The 23,212-nt window shown below is 40.6% G+C and overlaps 1 protein-coding gene across 1 annotated transcript in view; it reads right to left on the bottom strand.

Annotated features, from left to right (window-relative positions):
* SNAP91 (synaptosome associated protein 91) overlaps positions 1-23,212 on the bottom strand; it is a 174,233-nt gene that overhangs the window by 133,239 nt on the left and 17,782 nt on the right. Inside the window, exon 3 of the mRNA XM_050950204.1 lies at positions 466-608. Within this exon, the coding sequence (XP_050806161.1) occupies positions 466-608 (143 nt within the window). The remainder of the gene's footprint in view (positions 1-465; positions 609-23,212) is intronic.

Genomic DNA, 23,212 nt, shown 5'->3' with positions numbered 1-23,212 from the left:
GAAAGACCTATATCAAAGAACCAGTCACAAGAGGCATGCAAAAGTGAGGATTCCACAACATTTAGAGTTTTCCCCCCTACTTATTTTTTTTCCTTAAGATGTTCTCAGTCATTATTGTCATAAACAAGCATATTGGAAAGTTACAGCTTAAAAATTAGAAATTTAAGTTAAAGTTACACAGAATTAAGATGAGGCAGAAGTTAGACTGAATGATTACCTGATCTATTATGTTGACAAGTTACAATTGCTGAAGGAAAGCCTAACCCCTAGTTCTGTACTGGCTCTCAATATCTCCAGCTTCAAATTAAGTTTGGAAAGTAGCAATTGACAAGTGTAGTCCCTTGTTTTCATGAAACATTGAACAATTAAAACCATTTAAAAAAAAAGGTATTTTTAAATTTTCAATGACCTATCCTGAAATTTCTTCAGAGTAGACACAGCCTTATGAGAATTCCATTTGCTTACCTCATTGCCATGAACCATTAGATGATGTGTTGTAACTAAGGCTTTGAACACCACCACCCAGCTACTATTCGTTGCTCGCTCAAAGAGAGTATCAGCCATTTGAGGAATATTAACGTTGGTCTCATTGGTTGCCTGGATCAAATCTATTAAAAAAAGAAAAAACTGTTACAGTAAGTACAGAAAAGACAAACAGCATCTGGTAGACTAGACTAGGAGTTTCAATGAGACTAATAAATGACAGGTAACACAAAAGAGTCCAAAGACATTTACCATAGTATCTATCCTCAAGGCTGTGGGAGTGTTCTGGCCACCTCAACACAATGTTTATTCATAAAAGGGTGATCAAAGAAGTTATACCAATTCAATTCGAAATTATCAAAAGCTACTTTGGATTTAAAGACACACAGTTTTGTCTTATGTGAAGTAGGTGAGAGGATAAGACCAACTATTGGTGGTTATCTAGTAAAGCAGGCTCTAAGGATAAGTCTGCACTGCAAGTAACCTGCAGCTGGTCCATGCCAGCTGACTCGCAAAGCTCAGGCTAAGAGGCTGTTTAATTGCATTGCAGGTGTTCGGGCTCAGGCTGGTAGGAAAGTGACAGAGCCCAAGGTCCCACCTGAGCCTGAATGTCTACACCACAATTACCCAGAGTCCTGTGAGCCTGGGTCAGCTAGCACGGGCCAGTCATGAGTGTTTAACTGCAGTGTAGCCCAATCCTAAGAGGCATGCCAGCATGCCTTTGCAGATCTCACCAGAATACCAAGGGTGTATCCGCCAGGACAATATTTTAAAGGTCATGTTCTCTATAATAGACTTCTGGGTGCAAACCCAATAATGCCATGTCACCTGAGAATCATAAGTGACCTCATGGACTCTGCTCACGTAGGCCAAAGAAAGCTTGATATCTGTTATTGAAGAATTCAACTTTTATTTTCAGAGGAGTTTCTAGTTCTTGTTGTAAAGCTATCCTTCAAAATGTTAACTGCTGCAGTGACATTGTCCAGTGTCTCCATAGCTTTTGGCAGCAAAAAAAAGAGTGATAAGGATATTGATTTTATGTAAGCCATTTTCATAACTTATGAAAGCTTTGACCGGCAGATGCATACATTGAGTTAATTATGGGTGCAAACCAAACCCTCAAAACCCAGAGGCTTTGGGGTGGAGTGGGGAGTAGAATATTTAGAAATATCTAGTTTTGGGGAAGAGAAGAAGGAAAAACACACTATGGTTGTGGGATTCTATATCAGATACCCTAAAAGCCAGAGACTCAGATATCCAAGTTAGAGCCTGGAGCAAGGAGAGCATGTACAAAGAATTCAAGCACTCTTCCCAGCCACAAGAGAGATTGAAGACGTTTATTTTCCACTACCGCATTACTAGTAAACCCAGTCCTCCCCAATCCATCTGTTTCATTAAGGCAGACGATATCTGGCAATGTTTTGAAATCTTAAAATGAAAAATTACAAAAATTCAACCAATCAGTCTCAGAAATAGGTTTGGCACTACAGCCCTAATAAGAACGTAAATGGGGCAAAGTCAATTCTAAAATACCCTCAGTCAGTAGAACCTTGCCTTGGATGCAGCTGATGCCTACAACCACAGTCTTTGGCTGACTGGGTCAGTAGATCAAAAAAAACTAAAACCTTCAAACACCAGAAGGTGGTCCAGGAAAGAATACTGAAGCAACATGACCAAAAATTCAGTTGTCAGTAATTTTGAATTTGGAAGCAACACTTGTGCCCATGCAGAGGTCCACTGACATGAGTCAAAAGCCACACAGCACTTAAAGAGTTCAAGCATGCAGATCTTAATGGACCTAAGTTTAATCATAACTAGTGACAGCAAAAGGGATGATAGAGCGGAATACAAGAGTTGACAGATCATGATTACTTACATTTATCATGTACACACAAAACTAGAACTAGAAACATTAAAAAGATTTTTGATTTATTACTCTAGATAGCAACACACGACTGTTTAGAAAACAGATATGTAAGGCTCTCTTCGAGATGCATCCAAGCATTCTAAATGTGAACTGTTCTAACTGTGAGCCCAGCACTTTTTGACCCATAGTTTAGGACCCTGCTACCCTCTACAGAACAATCAGCTTACAGCAGAAGTGAAGACATACTCCCATCTTCTCTCAGAACTGTGTCAGTGTGGGTGATAAGAGCTGTACCTGCTCTGTACCTCAGGGTCAGACACAATATCCTGCAGCTATTCCTCACCCACAATTTGCAAGGAGCACCAATACATTGCGTCAATGATTGGAGTAGTTCAGTCTTCATACCCATTAAATCCCAACTATGTTTGATTAGCTGACATGGCTATTTAGGTCACATCACACAGTTTATTTCTAAAGCGATACATACTGAAGGTCATTAGTACTGTGTTAAAAGAACAACATTCCAAAATTTAGACTGCTATTGAATCTAGTTCTGCATGTCACACAGTTTTGTAACTTACAGAAGTGTTCTGCCAGAAGAGAGACATTTGAGGAGTTAGCACAACCACTAAAAAGCACATTTACATGTTCATAAATATGTATACTACTGTACTTGATACAATACAGGCAGTGCTTAATTGTAATGAAAGGTGCTGGGTCTCAAGCAAATTTTTTACATTCAATGGATGTGGTAAGCCTAGAGGTGCCAGGGCTTAAACCCGGCACAAATTAAGCACTGACTATAGGAAGTGAGACTTCTGGAAGTCAGTGCAATACATAAAGGGCAATTTCCCAGTGATTCAAGTGCAAATGTGGGCCCTGGGTTATATCAGCCTTCCCTGGTTGATACTGGAAGTATGAAATCAAGGATGTTTGAACCTAAATTTAAATGTCAGCATGTTACCCTAAATTTAAATGGATTTGTTAAAGGAAATCTAGGACCCAAATTCAGAGGAGAGTTTACCATCTAAGAAACACAATATACAAGAGTCATCTGGAAGATGGTATCCAAAGCAAATGGAACTACCAAAAAAAATTGCCTATAAATATGGTGATGAATAATGTGCTCATATAAGTCACTAGAAGAAGGAAACTGAAATAACCTATAGCTCAGCCATTACCAGAACATGTGTCGTGTTTACAACGGTTTTACCTCCAAAGCAAGTGTCATGGTATAATCCCCCACTCTGAACCTTAGCGTCCAAAAGATGGGGTAGGAGCATGAATTCCTCTAAGCTCAGTTACCAACTTAGTACTTGTAGCGCTGATACCAACCAGGAATTCCAGTGCCTGGTACACTCTGGTCCCCCCAAAATCTTGCCCGGGGACCCCCCCCCCCCAAGACCCAGACCCTCTGGATCTTAACACAAGGAAAGTAAACCCTTTCCCTCACCATTGCCTCTCCCAGACTTCCCCTCCCTGGGTTACCGTGGAAGATCACTGTGATTCAAACTCCTTGAATCTTGAAATAGAGGGGAAAATCCACCTTCTTCCCTCCTTCTCTCTCCCCTCTCAGACTCTCCCTGAGAGAGAAAGTAATCCTAACAGAGAAAATTAACCTCTCTCCCCCTTCCCTCCTTTCTCCCCACCAATTCCCTGGTGGGTCCAGACCCAGTCCCCTGGGGGTCTCACCAGAATAAACAAACAATCAGGTTCTTAAACAAGAAAAGCTTTTAATTAAAAAGAGGGAAAAACAGTAAAAATATCATCTTCGTAAATTTAAGATGGAATATGTTTCAGGGTCTTTCAGCTATAGACACTGGGAATACCCTCCCAGCTTAAGTATACAAGTACAAAGTAAAATCCTTTTAGCAAAATACAAATTTGAACTCCTTCCAGCCAAATACACATTTGCAAATAAAGAAAACAAACATAAGCCTATATCGCCTTATCTACCTAGTACTCACTATTCTGGACATATAAGAGACTGTATCAAAGAGATTGGAGAGAAACCTGGTTGCACATCTGTTCTCTCTGGGTTCTGAGAGGGACCAACCACCAAAAACTAACAGCACACACAAAAACTTTCCTCCCTCAAGAGTGGAAAGTATCCTGTCCCCTGATTGGTCCTCTGGTCAGGTGACAGCCAGGCTCACTGATCTTGTTAACCCTTTACAGTCAAGAGAGACATGAAGTACTTCTGTTCTATTAACTCTTACTTATCTGTTTATGACAGGAAACGAACTGGGAAGCGTGGAACTAGATGTATGTGGTGTGATAAATACATCTATCCTGCTGCTCTTGCCCGAAGAGCATCTTTAAAGTACAGGTTTAAAAGATGTTTTAAGGGGATAATGATTTAAATCACTTTTCTAAATGTACAGTATATTAAAATGTGGTGTTTTAGTATCACCTCTTTAATTGATCTTTGCTAAAAGTGGTGCTCCTAAAGGGCAAAATGCACACTAGTAATTACATAATACTGGTGCATCAGTGATACAACTCAATTAGCCTCAGGAAAACCTCCACAAAGATATTGCCATTTCACCCACTCCTACACATCACATCAAGGCAGCATTTTATGCTCTCATAAAGCTCTAATACTTTCCACTTGATGAATTTTTGCTGTTAAATCAGGTTGACATTTGTCTATTCACAACACTATGCTAATGCATTACAGGTGGAGTTTATTCACTAAGTGAAAGCCCTAAAAGCAAAAAGGTCTGGAGCAGCTTAATTACTTCCTACCAAAATCAGCTAATTTTTCTATCAGCCTAAAACACTGACCATCCTAAAGTATAGCAAGCAAACACTTGTTAGCCAGTGCCACAAACAAGGTCTGCAACTCAGAACAAGCCCCACTGCAGCAGTGAAATTGAAAAGCATGAGGGATGGAAGAAAAATAGGAAAATAATTTGTGACCTGATCCATCCCCTTCATCCCCACAAATCATGAAGCAAGGCATTGGGAATCAGTGCAACAGATAGCAGCAGGATGGAGGGCAGAGAAAGCATGTAAAATATGGACATCATGTAAGTTTGTAAACACCTAGAAATAAAAGCCTACACAAGTAACCCAGAGAATAATAAAACTATTTTTATTTAAGACACCAAAGGGAAAAAGCTAAAGGCAATTGTTTTTGCTGGTCAGATTTTCCAGTTCCTGTGTTTACTCCTCAGTATGTACATTTTAATCTGAAATGCCCTTCAGGTGAGGGGAATGAAAGACAGAAGCATTCAACTGACTCAGCAGCACTCTACAGTTTGTCCTACATGACACCTTTCACCTGTTGAAAGGGTAAAGCCAAGTAGAGTAATAATGCTAAGTTTTTAATTGAATTCATGAAGTCTCAGTGGTTTAATACAGGCATGCACATAAATAAGAAAATAAGCCTTGGACTACTTCAGGTCCCTTTCTTGTCCAAGAAGGCAGGTAAGCTGTTAAAGCGCCAACACTAGAGAAAATTTTATGACTCATCAAGAACCAATACAGATGGGACAAAAAAGAAGCTTGCCATTTGGGAGCAGTTGAAGAATATGATCAAGGCAGAAGGACAGCCTTATTGGGGCCTGGAAGTATCTACATGGGGAAGAGATTTCTGATATACAAACCCTCTAGTGGACAAAAGGAACAAGATCAAGGACTGGAAACTTGAAGATGGATAAATTCAAACCAGAAATAGGGTGAAAATTAAGAAAGTCAGGATAATTAGTTATAGCTTACCTAGGATGTGGCAGTGCTCCATCACATGAAATCTTAATATAAAGATTAGATAATTTTTTAAGACTATATGGTCTAGCTCAACCAGAAGTTATGGGCTTGATACTGACGTTACTAAGAGAAGTTCTATTGCATGCTTTATGTGCGCCAGACTAGAAAGGGGTCAGCAAGCTTACCAAAGTGGTGTGCCGAGTCTTCATTTATTCACTGTAATTTAAGGTTTCGGGTGCCAGTAATACATTGTAAGTTTTTTTAGAAGGTCTCTTTCTACAAGTCTATCATGTAACACTAAACTATTGTTATATGTAAGGTAAATAAGGTTTTTAAAATGTTTAAGCAGCTTCATTTAAAATTAAAATGCAGAGCCCCCGGACTGGTGGCCAGGATCCAGGCAGGGTGAGTGCCACTGAAAATCAGCTCGCATGCTGCCTTCAGCACACGTGTCATAGGTTGCCTACCCCTGGACTAGATGATCATAACAGTCCTTCCTAGCCTTCAAGACTACAAAAGAAGTATAGCTAGAAGGATTTTTAAAGTGAAACCTACAATGCAAGGTGAAAAAGATGTCAGAATGGGTAGGTATGCTTTACCTTCTAGAGAGAAACTGAGTTGCTGTATTTCTGTCATGTTATTGTTCAGATGATTTTGACTCTGAGCTACAAGATGAAGTTACAATATTCAAGATCAGACATGACATTTTCAGCAAAGGCACAGTCAATATCTGCAGAACATAGACTACCATTTCACATGAATTAACTACGTGGTACATCTTATAGCACTAAACAGTTTCAATCTTGTGTTAACTGTGCTCTCACTCCAGCTTCTACACCATTTTTTTTTTTAAACTAACAGGAATTGTCTCTCCCCATTTGCCAGTTTTCAACTCCATTATGACTAAACATCTTATTCATCAGAGAATTACCATATTTTTATTTCCATTCTTGCCAACATGTTTATACTTGGCACAGCCGTTGTCCCTTGCATGGCAACTAGATGCTCTAACTCACAACTAAATTACAAAACAACTTTTTTTTTTTTTTGAGTGATTTGTTCCAGGTGTGTGGCTTGATCCACTGCTTGCTGATATCCCTTAACAAGGAGGCAGTGCTGACCTATTTTGGCTGGGCTTAAAAGCTAGTGACTAGTGAACACTGAAGCAGCGAACAGCTAGCAACCAGCAAAGGAGTTTCTGTGCAAAATATTTCTCTCTTGGTGTAGGGACTAGGAAGAAAAGATGATAGCTATTGAGGCAGCACTAGATGTGACCTAAGGAAGAGAGGAGACAAAGAAGATGATTGAATGCAGAAGCTAATGGGATGTACATCATCCTTCAGTGATATCCGATGGAAGCTACTTCATGCATGTACTACAGGAGGTACAATCAGATATTATAGGGATTAGACAGATGGTGTAATAGCACTCATGACTGGAATACAGATATTCAAGAGTATGTACTGTACAGGAGAAATAGAAAAAAGTAAGGTGTTTGAGTTGTGTTGTACATCAATGGTGCAGTAAACTAAAGAAATAAGTGACTGTTCCATTCACAAAGTCTGTGTCAAATTACTTTGGGGAAGGATTGTAAGAGAAATTATATAGGGACAGTGTTAGGGATCTGCTATAGATCCCCCAGGGTCAGAAACAGATATGGACAGATCTCTAATACTAGAGAGAACCACTACTAGGATGTGTGAGATAATGGGAGACTAAATGCTATTAACATTTGTAGAGCCCAGTTATTCCTGGATATGATAGACAGTTTTCTTCACCAAATAGTCTCTGAACCAAGAAGGAATGCCATTTTAGACTTGGTTTTTATAAGAAGGTGAGGACATCAGAAGTTCTGGTCATAGGAAATACCCTTGGATTGCATGACCATAAATTGGTTGAGTTAAATTAAAACAGAAGGTTAATCAAAACCAGGCTGTCAACTAAGGTTTTTTTTTTAATTAAAAAAAAAAAAGCAGCTGACTAAGGGAAATTAAGTGAATTAGTTTAGTCAAACTGGAGGTTTGGGATTTCTTTAAAATCAACTATGCAATTATCTACAATTCTGATCCTAAACAAAGCAGGGGAGGGGAGAGGAGAGGGGAAATGTATAGGGAAAAGGCTTCAGTACCAGTTGGATGAATAACTATTCCTAACCTTTTTTGAGGTGAATAGAGATCCTACAGGGAATTGAGAAAGGGATTGCTCAAAGAAAGCTACATCTTGGAGGTTAGGAAATGTAGAAATAAGAATCAGAATTGCTAAAAAGTCTGACTTTTGCTCTTGCTAAGGAAATTAAAATAAGAGGTTTTCAAATTTTATAAAAAGAGAGAGAGAGTAAGATTGGATCACTCTGCAGTGTGGACAGGAGGGAGATTCAAGGTAATTTTGGGCCATAACTAGATGAAGTAAATTCTTAGCCTTTTTTTTTGCGGGGGGCGGGGGCGGGAGGAGAAGGATGATAATATGGAACATGGGCATGAAAGCAGAGAAGAGCTACTAGAATGCTTAAGGGAATTGAGAGCTTATCTTATGTGAGGAGGACAGATGAATTTTGCTTGTTAATGTCACAAAAAGAAGGCTGAGAAGGGATAGGATTACCTCCTTGATGTACAGAGACCAACCATCACAGAGTGAAGAACTAATAAAAGCTCAAGGACAATGTTGCACTAGAACAAGTAGAGTATAAACATGCTATGACCAAATCAGAAGTTTAGGAGAGATGTTATGGAACAGCCTCCCAACAGAAGTTGAGGGGGCAAACAAACTTTTAGTTTTAAGAGGTAGACAAGTTGAGTTGTATGACAAGGTTGCTTATGATGGTGGGATCCCTTTTGGTTTATGTTTTATGCTCCTAAAATTTATGTTTCAGGACTTCAGCTGGACACCTGCAGGTGTCAGGAAAGGATTCTCCCAACCCGCCACCCTCGATTCCTTCTGCCTCCCACCAATGTATTCTCAGGGGTTTTGGTCTCCTTCCTCTGAAACATCCAAGAGGTTCTCTGTATTAATGCCTTTAGATGTAGCCTGGAATATTATACAGAAGTTCTGGGTAACCTTGAAGACTGGAGTGACAGAAACTGGATTAAATTCTATAATATAGAATGGAAAATCATCCACTTAGAAATTCTTATTATTAGATCCTGTTATAAGGTGTGGGGGCGGGAAGGGGATCATCAGTTGCAAGTGACAGAAGAGGAGACAGGCTGGGTGTGTGAACTGATCATAGGATGACTGAACCACTAATGTAATATAGCTTGAAAAAGGCAAATATTAGAGGCCAAATCAGTCAAGGCATTTCCAGTACAGAGAAGTACTAATGCCACTGTACAAGGCACTGGTAAGATTTCATTTGGAATACTGTGTATAGGTGACCATAACTATGTTCAAGAAAGATCCATTCAAACATGCTCAGGATCTAGCTGATCACCATATGCAGGGCCAGGAAGGAATTTTCCCCCCAGATCAGATTGGCAGTGACCTGGAGTATTTTTCCCCCTTCCTCTGCAGCATGGAGTGGGGTTGTTTGCCAGGATTATCTGGATCTTGTCAACTCCCTGCCATTGCCAGGACTTGGGGCACTGGTGCACCTTGATCCCGCCTATTCTCTGCCTGGGGCACAGAAGTCTAGTCTCCTGTAGGCTGTTATACTTGGTTTAATTTTGGCTATTGCATTTAGTGTGAAGATGCTGGGTGATGTTGGTTACACACAGTATATAGATGGTCAGGTTAGATGGTCTATTGATCCCTTCTAGCCTTAAACTGAGTAATTCTAGCTTGCATACCAGCATGAGTGCAGTCATTTGTAACAAAACATTGAACCTCTTCAGTTAAAATGAAATTTTTAAAAGCCACCAAGAACTCCACTTTCTTGTATTAGAGGCAGAATTGGCAGACATCTATACTTGAATATGCCTAACTTTCCATTTTAGGATCCTATTTTCTGTTGCTTCCCTGAGCCAAATGTCAACCATTCCAGCTGATTTTCTACGCCTGGTGTCCAATTTAGTCTGAGGTTTGGCTTTTTTTTTTTTGTTAAAAACACTTCCGCAAAACAATTCTCCGTTTCCTACAAGGTTTAGTAAAAATTAGGGCTGTCAAGCGATTAAAAAAAAAGTCAATCATGATTAATTGTGCAATTAATTGTACTGGTCAAAAATATTTAAATAAATTGTATTCTATTTGTTTTCTACATCTTCAAATATATTGATTTCTATTACACAGAATACGAAGTGTACAGTATTCACTTTATATTTATTACAAATATTTGCACTGTAAAAGTGATAGTATTTTTCAGTTCAGCTAATACAAGTACTGTAGTGCACTCTTTATAATGAAAGTTTAACTTACAAATGTATAATTATGTAAAAAACTTTAGAACCTACAAGTCCACTCAGTCCTACTTCAGCCAATCACTCAGACAAACAAGTTTGGTTACAATTTGTAGGTGATAATGCTGCACCCATCTTGTATACCATGTCACCTGAAAGTTAGAAAAAGGCATTTGCATGGCCCTGTTGTAGCTGGCATTGCAAGATATTTATGTGCCAGATGCACTAAAGATTCCTATGTCCCTTCATGCTTCAACCACCATTCCAGAAGACATGATACTTGTATGAGGAACTGAAAAATGCTATTTTTTTCGATCATTTACAGTGCAAATATTTGTAATCAAAAATATAAAGTGAATAGTGTACACTCTGTATTGTGTTGTAATAGAAATCAATATATTTGCAAATGTAGAAAAGATATCAAAATATTTAAATAAATGGTATTCTATTGTTTAACAGTTCGATTGTGATTAATTTTAAATTAAATTTTTTTGAATTAATCACGTGAGTTAACTGGGATTAAAATAGACATCCCTAGTAAAAACAGATCTTTCTTAATGCTGAAAAATTCTTACGTTTTGTTGAAAAGCTCTAGTGTGTCCATGTTCTAGACTACAGCATTGAAAAAGTTGGCAAGGGGTCCCCTAAGGACCAAGAGGAAACTTTTGCTGCATGGTGAACATCCACTCAAGTTTGACCAAGTTAGAAGACTGGGGGGGTCCTCCAAGAGTTGCATATGTTAGATATAGACTTGTTAAAGCTTCTCTGAAGAGTCCATCTTCACTGAGGATGCGGTAGCACAAGAATGCATGGGTTGAGCAGACCTTTCCCTGCAATTGCTCCTCTGGGCTGTCCGGGTTGCCAACCCTGCAGGATTGGCCTGGAGTCTCCAGGAATTAAAAGATTACTCTTTTAATTAAAAGATTACATCATGTGATGAAATCTCCAGGAACACAGATAACCAAAATTGGCAACCCTAGATGTTGTGGTGCCAGGCTCTAGAACTGAAAGCAGCCAGACTTCTCTCCTGAAATCTCAATGCTCTTCCTAAAAACATATTTTGTTTATTTAATTTGACCAAATCCAACTTGTTATGCTTTGACTCATAATCACGTAAAATCTATCTTCGTAGTTAATAAATCTGTTTATTCTACATGAAGCAATTTTGGTTTGAGATAAGGAGCCTGGTACGTATCAATTTCTTTCTTACATTGATGAACTCATAAGCATGCAGTGTCCAGCGGTGATAACTGCACATTGCAAGATGGAGGCTCCGAGGGATGTGTCTGAGACTGGAGATATTGGCTAGTGTCATTCGGTTGCACAATCCAAGGAGCAGCTTACATGCCAGATGCTGTGCATGAACAGCCCAGGAGTGGGGGTTTTCACAGCAGAGCAGGGTAAGGCTGGCTCCCAGAGTCAAGGATTGGCATGACCTAGCAGATCATCGGTCTGGATAACATCAGAGGGGAATGTCACACTTTAATTTTAATTAGCGTGACCAAATGTCCCAATTTTATAGGGACAGTCCCAATTTTTGGGTCTCTCTCTTATATAGGTTTCTCTTACCCCTCCACCCCCTGTCCTGATTTTTCACACTTGCTGTCTGGTCACCCTAATCTTAATGGAAGAGCCTCTTCAAACTTGTCATATAAATTCTTCATTTTAAAAAGTCATGTATAGGTTACATTTAGCTAAGTTAAAAATAGTTTTATCAAAATGAATGGTCATGCTCACATGAGCTTAAGTTATTTCTAAATGGTGTCATTGTGACAGAAGCTCAACCAAACACTATTTCATGGCTAATTTCCATGTTGCAATTCTATTAGTTTTAGTGAGTCAGATTGAAGGCAACTCTACACATGACCAAATTGTTAAGAGATCACTTGTACGCAGATGGAATATTAATTAACATTGGCAGGCAGTGATGGTTAGAGCCAGACAGCTAGGTGGTCTGCAAAGGGCGAGGGGAATCTGCAGTGGGGAAAGGCCAGCACCACAGATACTTGTCTTGGTACCCTGTGACAGTGCTGGAGGAATTTTTAAAAGCACAGATAGCCCTGGCCTCCTGAACCAGCCTTCCCACCCATCGAAGAGCCTTCTTCTGCCCAGTCTCCCCCTCAAATCATATCTCTGGCCTGCCCTCCCATCTCTGAAATACTTTCAGCTCATCGCCCTGGGCCCTCCCTACCACAGAACCCTCCCCCACTGTTCTCTCCTCCAATTCACCATGCCCAGTAATATCCCACCCCCAAAATGTCTGCCCAATCCCTACCCCACTCCCAATCAGGTTTCCAGAGGTAAACGTTACTGTTTGGATTGTAGTAAGGAAATCAACTCCAGTTTCATACCCTGGAAGTTAGCTATCTATAGTAAAAGTGTTAAATGTGATCAGGCATCCTGCAAACTAAAGGAAAAATATCAATTGCAAAGTCAGTCCCCGATTCAGAAAGGTACAGTACAGTGGCTTTGGTAATCCAGAACAATCATAGATCCAGGTGTACAACTGTTCTGAGTCATCTGACTAGCCAAACATGTGAATCAATGAAGCTAGACTCTAAAGTCAACTTTAAGCCTCAGGATTTTAACACTACATATGTTAAATCAAAGGAATACCATGGGATATCTGAGTTGGTTTAGTATGTGTTTGTGAAGCATAACAAGACAATTCCAAGACCAAAAACCACATCTATGTTAAGCTAGACTTCTTTATATTACTGACAGGTACTATCAACTGTAAGAAAAAAGTTACAGGAGTGTTCAGATTCCTTTAGTTTATCGGAACAAACATATTAAGGTATGAAATGCACACTTAGGCATCAAAAACAACCTTAACCCTGCCCTGCAGTAACACGAGCCTATAAACTTTGTTCTTTTCTGACTTAAAGTCTTATCCTGCAAACCTGTACTCATGCAATACTTTTTGCACACTTCACTGGAACTGCTGAGTGCTCAGCACTCTGGGCTGGGGGAAACGGGACAATGTTAAGTGCCTAAGTACAGATTTAGAATTTAAGGCTAAAGATTTCTTTTCAAAAATAGGATCCTAAAGTTTTATACCAGACCAGGACCACCAGTTCAATTTGCTTCCAACTGCCCTGTCAAAAATGGGAACATTGGTAGAAAACCAATTATAAACACCTTTTAAACAAGCTAAGACCCCAAGAAATTACTTTATTTGGAAACTGAGACTCCCATGTACAATTTTAGCTTCTTGTTCCAAGTAAATCAGTATGAAAAAACAAAAGTTGTAAAATTTGTGTTTTAAGAAAGTCTCATCAACAGTAAAACTTGAGATACTACCTCCTAGCAGAGACTCATTACTGAATCTTTTATATATGAGATTCAGTAATACACACACACACACACACACACTCCTGTGAAAGTCATATTTAGCAATTTCCAAGGCAATCTTACTGATTTATCAAATAAGGCAGGGGAAAAAAAACAAAAAACAAAAAACAAAAAAACACAACTCATTCACTTGATTCGCCTGTACACCTCTACCCCGATATAATGCGAATTCGGGTATAATGTGGTAAAACAGCGCTCTGGGGAACGAGGCTGCTTTACCTTGTTGTATCTGGATTTGTGTTACCGCAGGCAGTTCCTCTGCGCCCACCCATTACTTGCTCTGGCCCTCCCTGGGGCCTCCTGTACCAGCTCACCTCCGCTCTGGACTCCTCCCATAAGCGCGCCGCAGTTCTGCTTTTCCTCCCTCCCAGGCTTGCTGTGCTAAACAACTGATTGGCATGGCAAGCCTGGGAGGGAGAGGGGAGAAGCGGAGCTGCGGCACACTCGTGGGAGGAGACGGAGTGGAGGTGAGCTGGGGCTGGGGGGGGGGCAGTTCCTCTCCCTACCCCAATATAACACTGTCTCAGCTATAACACGGTGAGATTTTTTGGCTCCTGAGGACTGCGTTATATTGGGGTACAGGTGTATTTCAACTTTGTTCCGGTCATACGTTACTTCCTCTGACCACACAACTTAACAGTCTATTTTAATTTCTTTTATTGTGCAACATATGCTGTTCTCAATCTTCAGTTGCATTGCCTAGGCAGCTGAAAGGAAGCTATAATACATGGTAAGTCATCAATCATGGTTAGACTAGCAAAACTTAAGTCATGTTTAAGCAAGACTTCAGGAGAGTGGAGGGTCTCTAATGCAGCGGGGATAGTCTTACAGGTAACCTTTGGGCATGAGTTTTCTGTTAAAACTGATCCAGTTATTTATGCTGTAGTTATTAATAAGATTCAATTCACCATTACCAGATGGGTGAATCTTTGTGCAACCACCGGCAAAGTATCTGAAAAGTTTAGTACAACAAAACTTGGAGTTCTGACTCCCAGTGCCTACCTCATTCTCTTAAATATTATGGATAATTTGTTAACTTCATAGGTCCTTTACTAGATAGAAAATTTTGCTCTTCTGCCTTTTATAACTACATCTGCCATGCAGCCACTGAGTGCCCCTGGTGATGCTCCAATCCACTTACATTCATATTTGTCTGTAGCTTGTTCTTGGTCCTAGAGTAGCAAGTGAACCCGGCTTTTTAGGAACTGTATGGGAAATACTTCACAATAGGGTGACCAGTTGTCCCAATTTTATAGGGACAGTCCCGATTTTGTCCCCCCCTCCCGCCGCCTCTTATATAGGCTCTTATTACCCTCCCATCCCCTGTCCCGATTTTTCACACTTGCTGTCTGGTTACCCTACTTCACAGCATGGGGTAAGTGTGTCACTCATGGTAGAAATGAGATAGGGCTATTTACAGTGAATATAGGGTTGTTTTTTTAATTCAGGTTCCAGACAGACACCTTACAGTTGTCCTTGGCTTTCTAGGTAGCTATACTATACAAAAACAGCACCTATGACAGACACAGGGTCTCCCCAAGTCCTGGCCTGGATGAGAATTTATGAAAACAAGGGCTGCTTTTTACACTTCAGTAATAACTATGGGCCTAGCCAAGCTGTTAATCTGGAAGCCCCTCAACACCAATCAGCAGAGAGCACAGCATAACATAACTCACATCAGGTCGGTCACACTCATTGCCCCAACTCCCTGTCATTCACTGAAAAAAGGAGTGTCTCATAATATATTATTTGCAAACTAACAACATGCTGATGGCTACTATCAAAGAAACCAATGTACCAATGCTGTATGTGAAATTATGGTTACTTTACTTCCTGTTATGCCGGAGTCTAAACAAAGTAGGCAAAATGGGTTCCCCCCCTACCCCAACAATGGAATATACATATTTACATGTCTGACCAGCGTGACTGCAGGCAGAGGACAATGCAAGTATATTTACATCCAAGGGCCATGACCATCAAGCTAGCAAATGGGGAAGGTAACCACTTAATCACTATGGTGAATGCAGTCTGCATCCCCAGGAAGTCTTCCTGGCTCTTGAAACACAGACATTGAAGTTTGGGGTATTATAAGGGGAGCAAAGACATTCATCTCCTCAGTAAACAAAAAGCCAGCACTTAGATCAGGGGTAGGCAACCTACAGCATGCATGCCAAAAGTGGCACGCGAGCTGATTTTCAGTGGCCCTCACACTGCCTGAGTTCTGGCCATTGGTCCAGGGGGCTCTGTATTTTAAATTAAAGGTTTTTAAAATGTTTAAGAAGCTTCTTTACTTTACATACAATAGTTTAGTTATATATTATAGACTTATAGAAAGAGACCTTCTAAAAAAACATTAAAGTGCATTACTGTCATGCAAAACCTTCAAATCAGAAATAAATGAAGACTTGGTACACCACTTCTGAAAGGTTGCCAACCCGACTTAGATTCTGTGAGGGTTGGATCCTTCTTGGAACAGTCAATTGTGCTGGAGAATGCTAATGCAGTTTCTTACACCAAGTCATTAGGCAAAGCTATGTCTTGCCAGAACTATGTTTTAGACACCAGAAAGCGTCATTTTTGCTTTGTTTGTAATGCTTTCATATCTTTCAAGCAAGAGTGAAATCACTTAGATTTATGTTTATTAAACACCACATTTAGTTTTATTACAAAACACCTCAGTGCTGCATATTAAAGTAGAGCATATAATCCAGAAGTGGGCAAACTTTTTGGCAGAGTGCCACATCTGGGTATGGAAATTGTATGGCAGGCCATGAATGCTCATGAAATTGGGGGTTGAGCTGAGGGCTCTGGGGCGGGGCTGGGGGTGCAGGAGGGTGCTCTGGGCTGGGACTGAGGCATTCAGAGAGCAGGAAGGGGGGGAAAAAATCAGGGCTAGGGCAGGGACACAGGAGGAGGGTCAAGGGTGCAGACTCCAGCTGGCACTTAACTCAGTTTTCCCTCAAAATCTTGTGATGACAGAATTGTTCCCCACTTAATTAGCATTTGAAGTACACATTCAAAAAGTTATCTGTCCTATAAGATTATTCTCACTGACTTTTGGGAAGACTTAATGCTCCTAGGAACCCAAGGCCTCCTCTACATGGAGAAGTTATACTGACATTAGCTACGGTGTGAATTTAAGCAGATCTACTAATGTAAATCCCAGTTTGGACACTTATTCCAGAATAAGTGGCCCTTGCAGTTTAGCTTAAGACTTCTCCTGACAAACTGAACTGAAAAAAAAAAATAGCCTCTTATTCCAGAATAGGAGTATCCATATAGGGAGTTATACTACTATGACCCAAATCTGTTTAGCTATACCAATACAGTTATATCAGTATAAATGATTTAAAAAAATTTATCACAAGACTTCTGATATATAAAGACCATCTGAAAACTTCTTCCCTTAATACAAAAAAGGGAGGTGAGAGCACTTCCTTTGCAGGTTATGTTTAACAGAAATTTCTCTTACTAAAATATCCACAGAACATTTTCTAACATCTAAAAATTGATGCAGCTGAGCTAGAATTCAGGGTAAAGGGAAAAAAGCCAACACATTAATGGTCTAAGAAATAAAGATAGCTCTTTCCCAGTCTTACACCTATCCAACTCATCTTTGCCAACTTGAGCAATTCTGAAATTTTAGCAATCTGGAGTTTGGGGTCAGAGAAGTGCCTTTTGCTAGCCCCATGAGAATCCATCTAGATTTGGCATCACACAGGAAGTTGCCATCGGCACATGTGGATTAGAACTTGTTCAAGCCTGGTCTCTTCATCCTGTGGGAATTTTATCTACAACATGCCAAACTTTTTGCCTGCCCTCCCCTATCGGAATACCCATTAGCCTAAAAGGAGATGCACCAAACCGAGGGCTCCTAGAAATAACCCCTTCCCTCTCAGACAAACATTGCCACAGTTTCATTAGAATTCCATTAGTATATCATTCCATTTCTTCCCATGCATACAGGTGTTCCTTCTTTTTAATTCAGTGATGCTATATTTCAGCAAGTTTGCAGCATCACAATGGCTTCCTTGGTAGGATAATGATTCTACAAACAATGGATTGTTACATCACAGGAAACAGTTAAAGAGAAAGCTTCAGTTTTACACATGTATGCTTTTTTGAGCAAGGAAGTACCACTCAGCTACTCTTTGGCCTGCATGGGTATATCTACACTGCAATTAAATACCTGCAGATGTAGGGTGACCAGACAGCAAATGTGAAAAATCGGGATGGGGTAATAGAAGCCTATGTAAGAAAAAGCCCCCAAAATTGGGACTGTCCCTATAAAATTGGAACATAGGGTCACCTTATGCGGATTGCCCATGTCAGCTGACTGGGGCTAAGTGGTGGTTTAACTGCAGTATAGACGTTCAGGCTCGGGCCCAAGCTCTGGGACCCTCCTGCTGTATGGGGAGCCCAGAGCCTGGGCTCAAGCCCAAATGTCCACACTGCAGTTAAACAGCACCTGAGCCTGAGCCCAAGTCAGCTGATGTGGGCCGGCCACAGGTGTTTAACTGAAGTGTAGACATACTGCATGTGGTCAGACAGAATTCACAGGATGCAAAGACTGTGCTCTGAACTGTTAAGGCAGCACTTCCAGTGAGCAAGAACACTGAAAGATTGCATTGGACAATTGCTAGAATAGTAAAAAACTGTGCAATTACTTTAGTCTGCACTGACAAATGGCAATGGTTGGTGATATGGTGGCTTCACCTGGCTCAGAGCAAGGTCAATATCTGGGCAAATGCCTGTGTGATATCAATAGCAACTGGACGGTGTTACAAGTGTGCTGAAGAATTGCAGTGCTAAAGTTTTATGGTGTAAACACATCAGAACAAAGACTATGAATCCAAGTAAACCAACAGTTCTTTAAGTGAGTTCATGATTATTATGTACATAAAAGTGATATAAGCCAACATTTTTTCAGGAGAAACTTTCTAGGAAGTTTGGCATTTTGGATAACACCACAAACAAATTTTATGGTATTGTTCTGCTAAATGTAGTGAAGGATTATTTTGGCATTCAAACATGAATTTTCATTCTGCAGCTCTCACTTAAGTATATCTGAGCAAAAACACACACAAAAAAGTTATTTTTCATTACTAAAGAACAAAGTGAGACACTCCATTCTCTTTATCTTCTATAAAGGCTGGACAAAAAGATTTTTTAAAACATGCTGAAACAATGGCAAGAGTAGCAGAGTACAGAGATAAAAGTGTTAAATAATGTTGCTGTGACGGGCTGGATCACAGAAAACCCCTGGGAGCTGCCACCTGATCTGCCAAGACTACATCTGCTCCTATTTTCCCTGCCAGCTCATGACTCCAGCACCCTGTCTTGTTGAGCCGGACACTCCCATCTGCTCCAACACAGACCCAGGGTCTGAATTACTTGCCCCAAAGCTGCAGGTTTACCTGAAAGCAGCTAAATAGAAGTGTGCTTGTCTTTAGCACTCAGATGCTCAACTCCCAATGGGGTCTAAACACAAATAAATCTGTTTTACCCTGTATAAAGCTTATGCAGGGTAAACTCATAAATTGTTCGCCCTCTATAATCACTGATGGAGAGATGAACAGAGTTGTTTGCTCCCCCAGCTATTAACTCAGAGTAAAAAATGATTAAGTACAGAAAGTAGGATTTAAGTGGTTCCAAGTAGTAACAGATAGAACAAAGTAAGTCACCAAGCAAAATAAAATATGCAAATCTATGTCTAATCAAACTTAATATAGCTAAGATCCTCACCAGTTCCAGAATGCTCCCTTTTACAGACTAATCTCCTTTTAGCTTGAGTCCAGCAATCCCTCACACCCCTGTAATTACTGTCCTTTGTTCCAGTTTCTTTCAAGTATCAGGGGGTGGAGAGGCTCCCCCTTTAGCTAGCTGAAGACAAAATGGAGGGGTCTCCCAGGGGTTTAAATAGACACTCTCTTGTGGATGGAGACCCCCTCTTCACTCCTATGCAAAGTCCAGCTCCAATCTGGAGTTCTGGAGTCACCTGGGCAAGTCACATGTCCATGCATGACTCAGTTTTTACAGCCAGAAGCCGTTGTCCACATGGTATCTTGTATGTCTCCAGGAAGACTTCTTACATTGATTGGAGGATTCCAAGATCCATTGTTCCCCAAGTGCTTCTTGATCGGGTACTTAACCTTGCAAATTTGCTTATTATTGTATTGCTATGGTTTCATTTGTCACTATGATGAGTCACTTTGCTGACTCAATACACAACAGCCAATACACATCTGTGGCATCTTACGCTGGGGTTACGTTCTACGGTCAGCATGTAAAGTGGAAACCACAGTCAAAATGACCCTTGAAAATCCCTTAATCACCCATAAAGTACAATTGTGTATACAACCCTGTACAGTACTATGTATTGTATACAACAATGTATAGTATATAATAAAGACTACATATGCAAAATAAAATTTCAGTATTTTTAACGAGACAAGAATGAAAATAAGAAATCAACAGTACAGTGCAGTACTGTAAACCCAGTCACCAGTCATCCTGGATATTCTTGCTAGTCTTGTACTGTACAGACTCCAATTATTAGCCTTCCTCTTCCCCTGAAAGCACTATTATTGAGTCGTCAGGGCTTGATATTGATCCAGAAGACGATGGGCCAGGCTTGGGTGACAGAGCGTGAGTCGTAGACGAAGTAGTTGGCTCTGGTTCAGCTCGAGAAGTTGACTGCGTAGGCTCTGCGGCTGCTGGTTGTTTTTTCTTTAAAAAGATGGTGATTGGCAACTGTCACTGTTGTTTGAGGAGCTCAAGAGACATTTCTTGGTATGGTCTCAAATCATCCGTAATACTACGTGTGATTTTGAGGCTTCGTTCCATAGGGGGATCATATTCAGAAATTAAATCATTCAAGTGTTTCGCTTCTTGGAACACTTCAGAAAGTTTACAAAGATTCCAAGTTGCTGGTCTTCCTGTTAGTTATCATCTTTGTCTTCTGTAGACGATTTTATCAGTTCCTCTAACTCTTTGTTAGAGAATGTTTCTCTATGGCCCTCAATTAATTCCTCAATTTCTTCCTTGAGGATGTTGACAAAGCCATCACCAGCCACTTGCCTGGCCACCTGAACAACGAGTTGCACTTCTTTGTCAATGGTCGGGAAACCCTTAAAATCACTCACAGTCTTCCCATATCTTTCACCAACATGTATTGACTGTTTCAGGCTTGATTGCATCACTTCTATTAAACAGGCAATCAATGTTGAAGGACGCCCAACATTCCATCACATTAACATTGGGATCAGCATCCATAGCAGTAAGGATCCGTGAGAATGCAAGCCTCGTGTACATGGCCTTGAAACAGCTAGTGACGCCTTGGTCGAGAGGTTGGAGGATGGAGGTGGTATTTGGGGGGGGGGGGGCGGAGTGGGAAGAGAAAGACAACTTCTGTGTCGTTATGTGCAAACCAGAGTGCTGCAGGGTGGCCAGGAGCATTGTCCATGATCAGCAACACTTTAAAGTAATGTCCTTTTTCTTCAAGGTACTGCTTGACCTCCAGAATGAAACACTTGTGGAACCAATCCAGAAATAATGCTGCCATTACCCAAGCCTTTTTATTTGATTGCCAGAACACAGGCAGGAGATTTTTCTTCTTGCCTTTTAGGGCACAGGGATTTGCAGCCCTGTAGAGGAAGCCTGACTTTATTAAATGCCCAGCCGTATTGCCACTAAGCAACACAGCCACATGGTCTTTAGCTGCTTTGAAGCCAGGGGCTTGTCTTTCTGATTCTGAAATGTAAGTGTGACTGGGCACTTTTTTTTCCCCCCCAGAAGAGCCCAGTCTCATCAGCATTAAAAATTTGTTCTGGAAGACAGCCTCTTTCCTCTATGATTTTCTTTTGTTGTTCTGGGAAGGCCTTTGCTGCATCCTCATTGGCAGATGCAGCTTCACCAGTAGTCTGCACGTTTTTGAGGTTGAAGTGGTTACTAAAACTGTTAAGTTAACCTTGGCTGGCTTTCAATTCCTTCTTATCAGAAGGCTGTCCCTGTTCGGCGGGAGGTTTGAACAGTGCATAGATGCTAAAAGCCTTTTCTCACAACATGCTGCCATCGATAGGCACACGTTTACGGTTCATGTCTTCCAGCCATAAGTTTAATGCCTTTTCAGTCTTCACTAAAGTCTTATCACGCACTTGGCTCATCACCTCAGCAGTTACTGAAGGCACTTGATGCCACGGCTTGACAAATTTCTGTCTCTTGAATCTTGATGGCAAGGATGCTAGATTCGTTGTGGCTGTATTTACGCGTCACGTTGGTGATGGACATACGGTCTCTCAATAAGTCCAACACAGCCATTTGACTCCAGCATTGGAACACATTGCTGTTCCTTCAGCTGAGCACCAGACAAAGTAGATGCCTTGCTTTTAGGGGCCATGTTATACAGTATGAAAAATATGTACTGTCTCTTTAAACAGTACAGGCACAGAATCTCACTCAGCACGGTGGGATGTGCACAGGATAAGAGGCACAGGGGGACTGAGTACTGTAGTGGGAACAGCAAATTTGCTTCTCCCATCTCACACTCACTCTGGGGCAGACATACTATTTAAACTTTGTTTGGCCAACCCTCCAGGGTTATTATAGGGGAAAACCTTATCACAGGCCTAAAGACAAGCTGTTGCCGTCAAGTCCCCACTCCCCCAACAATATTTTAGTAGGAACAGCAGATTTGCGTCTCACACTGGTGGAATCGCCCATTTTTGGGGGTTTGTTTTTTCCCCCTCTCCTTTCTCCTGACCGTGCAAAGCTGAAATTGCACATGTTAAATGCGCGTAAGATGCAACAGACCTGTATTGCTGCAGGTGAAAACAGGAAGGGACCATCTTGGCTGATATAACAGAACTGAACCAGAGACCTCCAAAGCTGAAAACATAAATCACTTCCTGGCTCTTTAGTTCAAGCAATTTATAGCTACTGGCTGTAGCCAGCTTGCACTTTGTGGATTGAAACCAGACAGGGAGACATGCACACACAGTCTTTCCCATAATCAAATGTGGGCCAAAGTTAGACATTTGGACTTGTCAGTGTATTTAAAAATAAAAGTAATTAATTAAAAAAGTGGGTCAGGGCTAATTTGGTCTCTAAGGAACTATGTGAAGCTGAATTATTTCAGCCCACAACTCGTTCCTTTTTAAAACTAAAAACAAAAGTTTCATTTTGTCACACTTCATGATTTTTTTATAATCTAAATGGTGACACCAGTCTTACTTGGACACCAGCAAGGTAAGTATTTGTGCCAGAACATCTTCAGAGAAGTACTAGTAAACTGAGGTCTGAGATTTCAGATAAAATTCTGACCGTCTAGAGCAAGACTTTGGATTACCTATGCAATTTGGTTTCAGCTCCCTTTTCAGACAACTGTCTGAAGTTCTTTAGCTGCAAAGTAATTTTTCTTATTATCTCCAACTCCATTCACAAGACACAAGAGGTTAACAGCAACAGTTAA

Source organism: Gopherus flavomarginatus, chromosome 4 (assembly GCF_025201925.1).
Source record: "Gopherus flavomarginatus isolate rGopFla2 chromosome 4, rGopFla2.mat.asm, whole genome shotgun sequence".
NCBI lineage: Eukaryota > Metazoa > Chordata > Testudines > Testudinidae > Gopherus > Gopherus flavomarginatus.
The sequence above is the reverse complement of the archived record's forward strand: the minus strand, read 5'-3'. Positions and strand labels throughout refer to the sequence as shown.